Here is a 12,621-nt window from a genome sequence, read left to right as displayed (position 1 = left end):
ATTTTGACAGTCTGCATTAAGACCTTCGAAATCACAAATTCACCCATGGAAATTGGCCTGCTCTTTGTTGTAGCTAAGTACCTACGTAGAAAATCCAGGGAATGTTTAGTGAGTGTGTCAGGGGAAGAGTCCAGGGTTATCTTATGACCTTAACCAAGTGTGGCTTTTGGACTTCCCACAGGATTACGTTTTGAGCCATAATCTAGTCTCTGACCTTTGTGACTGCTTAAAAGTAGCTAGACTCGGTGCCATTGTAGTACTTGTGTATGCTGCTGAAGTAAACCTGGTGCCACCTCATTTTAGACATGGCCCTGATAAAACAACTGCAGTCTGCAAGACCATCAAGTGCTCCAGTTCAAGTTCAAGCTGAAAAAAATTAAAACAAGCTCATGAGGGTCAGAGAACAACTTTGAAGTACATTACATTTTGAGATCGTTTCAAGAACAGATTTGATGCATTAAACACTGCTGACCAAGGAACAGAGAAATTGTAGGATTATACCAAGGACATCAAACATGAAGAAAGCAAAAGGCCTTTAAATACATACATGGGGAAAAAAAGAGAAGATTGAATGCCTATCAGAAGAAACTTTGAAACATGCTTTTGAATGTAGAGTAGCCCAAGCAAATGGGAAAAATGAGGCATAAACAAGCTGAACAGAAAATATTAAAGAGTAGCTCAAGAAAGCAACGAAATAACAGTAATATGTAATTGATCAAGATTCACGAGGGCGGGAGGGTGGAGTAGGAAGGAACTGATACCAAGGGCTCAAGTAGAAAGAAAATGTTTTGGAAATGTTGATGGCAATATATGTACAGTTGTGCTTAATACAATTGAATGATGGATTGTTATAAGATTTGTAAGAGCCCCCCAATAAGGTGTGTTTTTAAAGTAAGATACTGTAATGAAATGTGCAAGGCCCTGGAGCTGGAAACCCAGAGAGGAGAGCACCCTCAGCAGGCCTCAAGCGGAAAGAGGGGAAGGTGAAAATGGGAAACATCATGGTGCAGCATTGAAGGAACCTGATGGCAAAACATTGAATGATAGAAGAAACATTAAAAGAAGATAGACTATACAGAGTCAAAAAGAATTAGTAGACATTTAACCATTTCACGATTGTTTTTGAAAAGAGCCAATGGTATTTAAGCAAGTAGCCCAAGCTACACTGAAGGCATTGAGCAAAACAACAGCAACAGAAAGCTCCAGGAATTGATGGTGTACAGATTGAGATGGTTTCACAAACAGTTGCAACCCTGGAAGCACAGTAGTCTCTGCCAAAGCATTTTTGGACTTACTACAAAGACAACTCCCTGGCCACTGATGAGAAGAGAGCCCTAGTTGTACCCAACAGAATGTGGACATTATCAAACAATATCAGTAATATTACATGTGAGTAAAATCTTGTTAAAAATAATTGCAAATACATTGCAGCCGTACATTTACAAAGGAACTTACCCAGCAATTCAAGCTTCAGTGGGGATTCAGAGAAGGACGGGGAATGAGGGATATTATTGTTGACGTTCATGGATCTTGGCTGAGAGCAGAGAAGATCAGAAAGATGTTTACGGTTTACCTATGCTTTATTGACTATGCAAAGGCAAATTAAGGCAACAATTGTTCTCATGAGGAATTTGTAAATCTGAGTTAGTTTATTGTGCCAATCTGGCCAATAAACACATGTGGGGTTAATTGAAGGACACAGGGATAAATAGCTCAGTGAGCCTCACCTTTCCAGTTCTCGGGTCTCTTGCTTTCTGATGGTCGGAGCAGGCCATCTTAGCCAGTTCCCTGTTTCAGCTGGCAAGGTTCACTTCCTGCAAGACATCCCTGAGGAGAAGCCACATGGACCTACCCCGATGCAGCCCTGGGTGCTGGAGCACCCATGTGGAGAACCCTGCTAGCGCTGAGATGCTTACACATTCACTGGTTTTCCTCCTGCAGTCAGCATCATAGTGTATGTTTTGTGAGATGGAGGAGGACTTTGTGGATTGGTGGTGGACATATGGGACATATGGTTAATGTTGGACTTGTGGGCTTGAGCAGCACTGGGTTGGGATGTCTTCTTGATGCGCACTTACCCTGTATATAAAACTATCTCTTATACATGAGTTTCGGTGGATTTGTTTCTCTAAAGTACCCAGACTAACACATCTTCCAAAAGGAAATTGTTCAAACAAAATAAGGGGATATTGAATGATTTAAAATCAGGAAGATATGTTAGGCTGAGAAAATAGTCTGAGAAGCTGGACTATATGAAAAAAAATCCAGCATCAGAATTGGAAGAAGACTCCTTAACAACTTGGGATATGAAGAGGCCTTGAAGTACTTAACTGTTGAAGATAAAATACTTCAATATACATTATTCCTCAACATAAAACAAAAATCCTCACAACTAGGCCATGATACACGGAGAAAGATCTGAAGTCTTCTAGGTTTCGTTTGACTCGGATCCACAATCAACATGGAAACAGTAGTTAAGAAGTCAAGCAACATACTACATTCAGCAAGTCTGCTGCAAAAGACCTCTTTAAAGTGTTGAGAAGCAAAGATTTCACTTTAAGGCCTAATAAAGGTGCACTGACCCATGCCATGATATTTTCAGTTGTCTCATAATGCATATCAAAGCTGGATAGTGAATGAAGAAGGCTGCAGAATCATTAATGCCTTTTAATTATAGTGTTGGAAAAGGATATTGAACATACCATGAAAAGTACAGCCAAAATTCTCCTTAGAAGCATGGATGACAAAAATAGATAGATAGATAAATAGACTTTTTCTTACATATTTTGGACATGTTATCAGGAGGGACCAGTCCCTAAAGAAAGATACTGTGTTTTGTAAAGTAGAATATCAGAGAAAAGGAGGAAGGTGCTCAGTGAGAGAGACCGACACAGTGACTACACCAATGGATGTAGCAGGACGATGCAGGACTGGGCAGGGATCCATTCTGTTGTAAGATAGGGTCACTCTGAGTCAGAACTGACTTGATGGCACCACCGTCAACACAGACAGAGTTTGTGGTGCGTTGGCAGTTGAGTTTCTAGACGCACAGCTTCTGACCTCTGGTTCCATTAAGTAATTACCCTCTGCTTGCTTTGTGAGAGGCCTCTAGGCACTCCCATTTGCTAAACCTCCCACTGGTGAGAGAATTAAGAGAGTGTTTAAAGATAAATGGGTAATGGATGCATTTCCAAAGTTCTTTTTCTCACCCCAAACCTTCTGCCGTTTTCATAAAGACCTCTAAACAAGGAGACTTGGGCCTCACATTCTCACATTCAAAGCACCGAGCGAGCGTGTTTACTGGTCCTCACAGACATGTATTTCCGATACTTTCCCTGTGTCCCTTCCTTGCTCACTGCCAGTGCTTCTTCCTGAAGTAGGACGTAGGTCAGGGCAGAGCATAGTTCAGAAGGCAGCCACCCCCAGTGTACCCAGACTAGCTTAGAGTCCTTTGTACTCACATATATCTGGGTGTCTGATTTATAGGGGAAATAGGATTTCCAAAGTAAATGCTGAGGTTTACTATCTTTTATATCTAAGTAAAGAAGCTATGCAAGTGTATCCATTCTGTTCCCCTCAGACAGGCCCAACATTATTGTATAAACTACTGTTTATATATGAAAGCTCATTGTCATGAATATCTCCAGCATTTCAGTGAACCAGCTAAGGGCTCTGTACTGAATGTAGGGGGACCTATGTAACTCACATCATGGGCATGGTGAGCCACGTTCAGGCTTGTATAAGATTGGACATGAGATTGACCCATGGGCCTTTATAAGGAACGGGTGGGGGTGGCACAGTGGTTATGAATTGGGCTGCTAGCTGCAAGGGCAGCAGTTGGAAACCACCAGCCGGCTCCTTGGGAGACAGACGGGGTTTTCTACTCCCCAAAAGAGCTACAGTCTCAGAAACTCACAGGGCGACTCTGCCCTGTCCTTGGGTCAGCTTCAACTCCATGGCAGTGAGGATGAGAATGGCTCTTAGGATCCCTTGGCTGTCCACCAAGCCTTCATTTCTCTCTGTGACTCAGCCGGGGCAGACAGACCTCCCCTGATAACAAGTTTTCTCTTCTTTCAGATACAAGTGCCTCTGTGATGCAGGCTGGGTCGGCAGCAACTGTGACGTGGACAAAAATGAGTGTCTTTCTAGCCCATGCCAGAATGGAGGAACTTGTGACAATCTGGTGAATGGATACAGGTGTACTTGCAAGAAGGGCTTTAAAGGTGAAAGCAAAAGTACATGTGTCATTGCCTCCTTCTTGGATGCATGCTCCATAACTCACTTCTTAGTTTCCCTCTCCTTTTGCCCATCATTCGTACAATAAACCAACAGCAGTAGAGAGCAGTTCACCTCTTAGCCTAGCAGAGGCGAGCTTTTGAAGTAGTGTTAAATTAAGTGGCTAAGATTTCATTTAGAGAGCTTTGACAAATTTCCTGGAGAGAGAGGGTATGGTTCTGTGATAATTCAAAAGAGAAATATGGGCATAGAAGAAAAAAAACTATGTGCTCACTTCATTTTGCACTAGTGATAACAAAGGAGAATCCATTTGTTCAGAACCCTTTCAAAATCTTATCTTTTGAGGCAGTCTAGATACGGAGTCACCCGGAAGGAGCCCTGGTAGTACAGTGGGCCATGCGTTGTTTTGCTAACCAACAGGTTGGCAGTTGGACCCCTCCAGGCCCTTCTGGGGAGGAAGAGGAGGCTTTCTGCTCCAGTAGAGACAGACAGTCACGAAAACCCCAGAGAGCACTTCTGCTCGGCTTGCTCTGCGCTGCGCTGTAGGCTTGCTGAGTTGGAATCAACTTGACAGCAGTGGGTTTCATTGTCTTGTAGAAAAGCATATAGTAGAAAGAATTATGTATGATCAATATTTTGAATTATCACAGTTGTATTTGTACCACGGATTTGCTATTGGAAACTCAGAAATGTGTGGGGTGATTTGGTGGCTGTTACCATTTAGAAGCAGATCGCTAGTCCTTACTTTCAAGGCACTTCTGGGTTCAGATTGGCTACCTTTTGATTAGTGGCTGAGCCCTGCAAGCTGAGTGCTGGAGCATTTGTGCCACCCAGGGCCCTGCGCCACCCTGTGTACAGAGGGCGGCTTGCTTTTGGATCCAGCAGCAGACTTACCCTTTGTGACCCTTTCCATCCTTTATAGGGAAATCACTTGTGTTCACAAGTGCATTGGACTCTGGGGACATTGGAATGTACTGTTGTGGTTTGCTGCCAGACTGTAGGCCAGGGTCTCGTCAGCGAAATGAATGCATAGGTGTCCTGGTGGCCAGAAGAAATTAACACACTGTCTGAAGGGGTTCATTGTGCCCACCAAGACCACTGGTGTGTGACTGAGATAATGAGGAGGCTAACAGGAAATAGCACACCGTTTTATCTCCCCCCCCCCTTTCTTTTTCTGTCTGCAGGTCATAACTGTCAGGTGAACATTGATGAATGTGCTTCAAACCCATGCCTGAACCAAGGAACCTGCTCTGATGACATAAGTGGCTACACTTGCCACTGTGTGCTCCCATACACAGGTGAGCCCTGCAGGTGCCATGCAGGGACGGGCAGGCACGTGCCTTGCCAGTCGGACTGAGTTTCAGTCCCACATGTCAGTGAGGTGATGAGAAGACTCCAGGGACTTGCTCTCCCCAGCTGCCCTTCTTAACCTCACTGATGAGGTTTTGAGCTTTGAGGAAACATTGCATCCTCCCAAGGTACAAGTGGTAGGGGAACCCGCTTGTCTCCTTCGTACTTGAGGGTGCAAAGTACTGAGAGTAATGATTTTTAAATGAAACATACGGCTGGATATCAGAACGTAGCTGATAGTTTAGTCCAGTGATACCACCCTCACCCGCCTATGCAGGGGAAGGGGCTCGCACTGGGCCAGTCCATGCTGGCTGCAAAGCAGATAACTACACTTTATCCTGCATGGTGGACTGCACTACAAAGCTTTAATTGCCAGAGAGGTGCTTTGTAATTTTTTTTTCCTCTGGAAAGGGGGCAATGGGCCACATAAGTTTGGGAACCTGCAGTTTAGTTAGATCAAATAAATCTAGCTTGACCTGCACTCCTATCTTTTTAGTTGCTTGGTTTCAATAATAAAACAACTACCATGTGTACAAGGAGGCTGCAAAAACGTTTGTGGGGAAAATTCCATTGCCTATCATTCAATTTTTCTGTGAACTTTTAAAGCCCCCTCACATGGATAATTTGCGATGTACCAGGTATTTTTATAATCACTGAATATTTTCCTCTAGTTCACATGAAAACATTCCACAAAGTAGATGATTCTCTCATCATTTTTACATGAAAAGAAGACAAAGAACTGTGACTTGCTCAAGGATAGAGACTTAGTAGGAATTTTCTCATTTAATTCTCAAAAAAAAAACCCTGTCAGTTATGTCATCTTCTTATTCCTATTTTACTTATAAGGAAAGTTCGAAGACAGATTACTTGCCCAAGGTCACCTGATTAGTAATGTCAGATGGCAGAGCCGAGAGTCAGAGTGTGGTAGATGTCTCGGTTCCCACAGCCTTCTGAGCACTTTGTTGGGTAGTCGTCTGCTGCCGTTGAGTCGACTCTGGTCACCTGACACACGGCTGAAGTATGACGGCTCTTGCTGGTTTTTAAAACTTGAAAGAGGTTTGCCCAGTGTAGTAAAACATAAGGAGCAGGGGGAAGGCCTCATGAGGCAGCTACCTCTATCGGTGCTGTTTCCTGGGCATGTTCTCTGTCATAAACTCTGTCAATTGCTTTACAGGCAAAAATTGTCAGACCGTATTGGCTCCCTGCTCCCCAAACCCTTGTGAGAATGCTGCTGTTTGCAAAGAGACACCAAACTTCGAGAGTTACACCTGCTCGTGTACTCCTGGCTGGCAAGGTAACGGCAATGGGGTTGGAAGAGCCAAGGAAAACACATTCTGAACTGTAAACAAAGTGATCCGGTTATCAGATATCAGGAAGCCTCTGATCTTCTGAGAACTATCCATCCACTGGAAGAACTGCGCAAGAATCTTATATAGGAATTGCTCCCATTCCCAACCCGTTCACTACCGTTGAGTGGATTCTGACTCACAGCCATCAGTTAGGACAGAAGCCCTATTAGTTTCCAAGACTGTAAATCAGAGATTCTCAACCTTCCTAATGCCACGACTCTTTAATACAGTTCCTTGTGTTGTGGTGACCCCCCCAACCATAAAATTATTTTCGTTGCTACTTCATCACTGTCATGTTGCTACTGTTATGAATCGGGCGACCCTTGTGAAAGGGTCGTTCGACTCCCAAAGGGGGTCACGATCCACAGGTTGAGAACCGCTGCTATAAATCTTCATGGCAGCAGAATGCCTCCTCTTTCCCCAGTGGAGTAGCCCATGGTTTTGAACTGCCGACCTTGCAGTTAGCAGCCCACTCTACCAGTAGGGCTCCTTCCATAGTCCCTCTGTTATCCAGGTCTTTGGAGCCGCCTAGTGGCTAGAAGACTCTAACCCAGCAGCATACTCTCAAACCAGGGTGTTTTACAGGAAATTTATGGTCCTTGGAAGCAGTTTCCCCAGAAGGTAGAGAAGTCTTCATGAAACTTCCTGAACCAGGAGACCAACCAGGATGTCCCGAAAGCAACCTGTGCACCTGAAGGCCAGGCTACCTAGCCATAGATATCTGTGAGAACCAATTTCCACAGATCGAGCCCCTCACTGCCCGTGTTTCTAGGTCAGCGGTGTACAACTGACGTGGACGAGTGTGTCTCCAAGCCCTGTAGGAACCATGGGGTCTGCCATAACACCCCAGGCAGCTACATGTGCGAGTGCCCCCCAGGCTTCAGTGGAATGGACTGTGAGGAGGACGTCGATGACTGCCTTGCCAGTGAGTAATGCCAGCTAGCGCCTGCGCCCTAGCAGGCAAGAGAACACACCTAGGGAACAGGTGAGGAGGACTCCTCCGCGAGGCGGCGGGGGCTCTTCCCAGGACGCATGCTGGCCGTGCAAATCATTGCTCTCGTCCTTGAATAGTAGTGGGGTTCGTGCTGGGGTTTGGCTTGGTTTTTCCTTTTCAGGCTTGTGTCTTTAAGAATGAAGACAATGGCAAGGGCAGTTCCCCCCTGTCCTGTACGGTGGCTGTACGTTGTAGGGTGGCTGTATGTTGGAATCTACTCTAAAGCAGTGAGGGTTATCTTTAATATGTTCGGGTCGACTGTGTATAGAATTGGTATCATTTTTTTCTCAAATATATTGTAGAGTGCACTCGTGAAATGAAAAAAGAAGAATGAATGGCATCTCTTTTAAGCATTCTCCTATCAAATCCCATACATTGAAGGGGTGGGCGGGGTCACTGCCGAGATCAGCTTGTTTTCTAGGCAGATATCTTGAGGTATAATTGACATACAATGCACTCTGTATGTATGAAGTATACTATTTGACAGGTTTTGACCCAATCTCTGTGACGCCATCGCTTCAGACACTCTACCTCAGAAGTTTCCCCATCTCTTTTGAAATGATTTTGGTTGTTTTTTTTCCCTATGACTTTCCCTGCCACATCCTTGTCAAGGACCTACCATGTAAGTTTTTGACAGTTGTATGTAAATAGGATCACACAATACATATTCTCTTTTGTTGTGCTGACTTCTTTCAACCAGTATATGTTTTGAGATTCATTCATCATCCACGTTCTTGTGTGTGTATGTGTCACAAGCTATTTCTGAGAGTTGCGCCATTGTGTGGCTAGAGAAGTCTTTAGTTGATGAGCAGTGGGGGTGTTTTCCAGCTTGGGGGTAATACAAATATAGCTAATAAGAAAGTATATTTTTGTGAGCCGATGGTTCTATTTCTTTGGCGTGAATAGCTAGGAGTGAAATGATTGAGTCGTGTAGTAGCTGTGTTTTAGATTTGTAGGAAATTCCCAAACTGCTTTCCTGGATTTGTTACCATTTTCATCTCCACTAGCCTTTTTGTAAGAAGCAGTAGAAAAGCACTTACCGGTTTCCGTTCCCAGCCAGTGCACCGTCACTGCAGCCGCCGCTGCCTGTCAGTGGAGGCTCGAGCATTACTGTGATGCCGATCGAGTTTCAGTGAAGTTTCCTGACTAAGACACTAGGAAGAAAGACCTGGAGATACACTGGAAAATCCCCCAGTAGAAACCCAGTGGGTCACAAGAGTCTGACCCCTTTGCCCTTGGCGTTTCTCTGAGCAAGGGCCACCTGACAGCAAGCATCGTATGGGCGTTCCCTTGTACCACCTGCAGGACACTTGGCATGAGCCCCCATTCTCGCATCAGCCCCCGGGCGGGTACATCATGGTATCCCACTGTGGATTTAGTGTCTACTTCCCTATTTGCTTATAACGTTGGTGTTTGATGTGTTGGGGACACATACTCGATTTAGAAATTTGTAAAACTAAGAGTTATGAATATTGTAAGTATACGGGAGACCAGTACAATGTCTATAATTCTTAATATTACAAAATTGTTAGAGGCGCTGTCATTAAGGCTGATCCCATGTAAAAATGAGGTTATCGAGCAAGCAGATGCCCATGCATTCATTTTTGCAAATGGAGGACTATGGGGAAAGCCACACTCCTTACTGCCCTAAGTGTGACTTGGCTCCGGTCACTCGCCTTTCTGGGCCTCAGGTGGCGTGACGCTGCTGTGCAGAACTCTGATTCTCGTGTGTCATGCCGTAGATCCCTGTCAGAATGGAGGCTCCTGTGTGGATGGCGTCAACACTTTCTCCTGCCTCTGCCTTCCGGGGTTCATTGGGGATAAGTGCCAGACAGACATGGATGAGTGTCTGAGCGAACCCTGTAGGAACGGCGGGACCTGCTCTGACTACGTCAGCAGCTACACCTGCAAATGCCAGGCAGGATTTGACGGAGTCCACTGTGAGAACAACATTGATGAGTGCACCGATAGGTGAGCCCCCATGGGGGAAAGGAGCAAGGGGGCTTGCAGTGCTGGGGTGGTAGGGGCAGGGAAGAGATGCCCTCTTGGGTTCCATGTCCACAACCATCACCCATTTCCTTCCCACGAAGGTCAGAGGTTGAAAAGCGTAGTGGGTGGAGGATCATCCTTTTCCACGTGATCCCAAATCCTCTTTATCTTTGCAGACTTCTCGCTACTCTCCAGTTTGTGGGGGGCTTCTTGTTTGGTTTTTATCAAGGAGTGTGCTCCATTCTTCTTTCATAACGGGATCTAGGGTTACTAGCCATAAGGGGGGGGGGGTGTCCTGCACAACTTACCCTCCTCTAGCAATCTCTGGTGAGTTCAACCTTCTGCAGACGCCCAGGTCTCCTGGGAACATTTTCACATTCCAGGACTTCACTTTCCCAGGTCACGAGACTGATGTGGCTTAAACGTTTACTCCTTAGCTCCTGTTTCAATGGTGGCACATGCATCGACGGGATCAATTCCTTCTCCTGCTTGTGCCCTGTGGGCTTCACTGGCCCCTTCTGCCTCCATGAGATCAATGAATGCAGCTCTCACCCATGCCTGAATGAGGGGACATGTATTGATGGCCTGGCGTCCTACCGCTGCTCCTGCCCTCTGGGCTACACCGGGAAAACCTGTCAGGTAATGACCTTCCTCCCCACATGCCCAGCTCCCTCACAGCACCTGAGCCTTAGACATCATTCCTTTTCCAGAGAGAACCAATCCCCTCTAAAAGAGAACATTCTAGTTTCCAAGAAATCCTTGAAGTAAATCTGGATAACTTCTTACTAACTGGTAAATTCCAAAATGGCAACACTGATAAGATTATACGGCTTCCCAAGCATAGTAAGATTTTAAAACAGACTTCCAAGAACAGCTGAAAAATAAGCATGGGGAATCGATGTATTGTTATGCTCTATAAAGTGGGGACACAGAAAGAAAGTTAACAATCAAAATAATCTTTAAAGAACAGGTTGCACACGTGGGGAGCCTGGTGCTAAAATGACCTGCTTCTGGGGTGGGGCTTCCCCTGTGGCAGAGCAGCTTGCTTGCTGCCATCTGCAGGAAGGCTGGCACACAGGGTATAACGTAGCTTACTGGGCCTCCTCACAGTCCTCAACGTCGATGGTAAGAACTTTGAATAGCAGGACTAAGCAAGCCAGTTGGCTGTTTGCATGCTAACCAAAGGGTTGGCAATTCAAGCCCACTCAGCAGAGGGACCTGTTGGCCTGTGTTTGAAAGGTGCAGCCTTGGGAGTTCCATGAAGCAGTTAATCCAGGAACCAGAGCCAACTCAAAAGGATTGAAAATAATAATAGAAAGGACTACCCAGATCTGCGAATGAGGGTCTAGTTTAGTAAGGCTTAGATAGGAGCTTTTAAAATTATTATTTGATTAAACTATTGTGCTCCCCTTGGTTTCCTTGAAGCGCCTGTAACTTACTGTTGTCTTTTTCGCTGTTTGGATCTTGATGCCTGCGCACTCCTGCCTCTGTTCCAGACCCTGGTGAACCTCTGCATCCAGGCTCCTTGTAAAAACAAAGGTACCTGCGTCCAGGACAAAGCCATGTTCCGGTGCCTGTGTCCCCCAGGATGGGCCGGTGCCTACTGTGACGTGCCCAGTGTCTCCTGCAAGGTGGCAGCTTCCCTCAGAAGTGAGCTCCGCCCCCGTGGGATAAGGGTCATGAGGGACCAGCACCGCTTAGGGACGAGGGTTGCTCTGGCAGGAGAAGATAGTAGCGAACGGACAGTCCTCTGAAGAAAGGGTTGGAGATGCAAGGTGAAGGGGCAGAGGGGCAGGTGTAGCGATTCCAAAACAGACACTAAAATGAATCCCACGCTCAGGGTTGGTTGGTTTTCAGCAGAAATCTGGCATTGAGGCTTGTGAGCTCAAAAAGAATACACTTTGACATGTTGACTGGCTTAGAGTAGCGTGCTTGTGACTCAATTCAATCCAACCCTGACATGGACCATGTGCCCTTCTCTGCTGTCCTTCCCCATCCCCCACCCCCCGGTTTTCCAGGAGTGCCTCTCAACCGCCTGTGCCAGAACTCTGGGGTGTGTATCAGTGCCGGCAGCACACATCATTGCCAATGCCCCATGGGCTACACCGGGAGCTACTGCGAGGAGCAGCTGGATGAGTGTGCGTCCAATCCCTGCCAGCACGGAGCCACCTGCAGTGACTTCATCGGGGGCTACCGATGCGAGGTGAGCCAGGTGACGGGCATACATGGCAGAGCTCTTAGGGCCCTGAGTGTCTGCTAAGAATATTAGTGTGTTGTGTTTAGTTTCAAGGTCTTATTTTTACCGCTAACAGATTTTTCTCAGTCCCCCTTACCAGTCAATCACTGTGACTTACTGCCTCCCTATGAAACAAGTTACCAAGGTAAAATTCCAATAAGCTATTTTTATAGAGGCCTGGAACAATCTCTCTCGATTTAGAGCCAACCTTCATCATAGTGGAGAAGCTCTGGTGGCATAGTGGGTTTTGTCTTGGGCTGCTACCCGCCACGTCAGCAGTTTGAAACCACCAGCCACCTTGCGGGAGAAAGATGAGACTTTCTGCTCCTGTAAAAAGTTAACAGTCTCAAAAGTCTGCAAGGGCAATTCTACCCTGCCCTATAGGGTCACGATGAATTGAAATCGACTCAGTAGCAGTGACTTTGACAAGTTTGAGCCCCACCCAGTGGCCCTGGTACGTGTCTGAA

The 12,621-nt window shown here is 46.0% G+C and overlaps 1 protein-coding gene across 2 annotated transcripts in view; it reads left to right on the top strand.

The window, feature by feature from the left end:
• The window catches only part of LOC142459093 (neurogenic locus notch homolog protein 2), a 174,998-nt gene that overhangs the window by 140,220 nt on the left and 22,157 nt on the right, over window positions 1-12,621 (top strand). For both annotated transcript variants that reach the window (XM_075560299.1, XM_075560309.1), the window contains exons 14-21: window positions 4,078-4,223; window positions 5,421-5,534; window positions 6,761-6,880; window positions 7,708-7,860; window positions 9,672-9,900; window positions 10,356-10,557; window positions 11,415-11,568; window positions 11,937-12,121. In XM_075560299.1, the coding sequence (XP_075416414.1) occupies window positions 4,078-4,223; window positions 5,421-5,534; window positions 6,761-6,880; window positions 7,708-7,860; window positions 9,672-9,900; window positions 10,356-10,557; window positions 11,415-11,568; window positions 11,937-12,121 (1,303 nt within the window). The remainder of the gene's footprint in view (window positions 1-4,077; window positions 4,224-5,420; window positions 5,535-6,760; window positions 6,881-7,707; window positions 7,861-9,671; window positions 9,901-10,355; window positions 10,558-11,414; window positions 11,569-11,936; window positions 12,122-12,621) is intronic.

This window comes from Tenrec ecaudatus, chromosome 1 (assembly GCF_050624435.1).
Source record: "Tenrec ecaudatus isolate mTenEca1 chromosome 1, mTenEca1.hap1, whole genome shotgun sequence".
Taxonomy (NCBI): Eukaryota; Metazoa; Chordata; class Mammalia; order Afrosoricida; family Tenrecidae; genus Tenrec; species Tenrec ecaudatus.
This window is presented reverse-complemented; position numbering and strand designations above follow the sequence as displayed.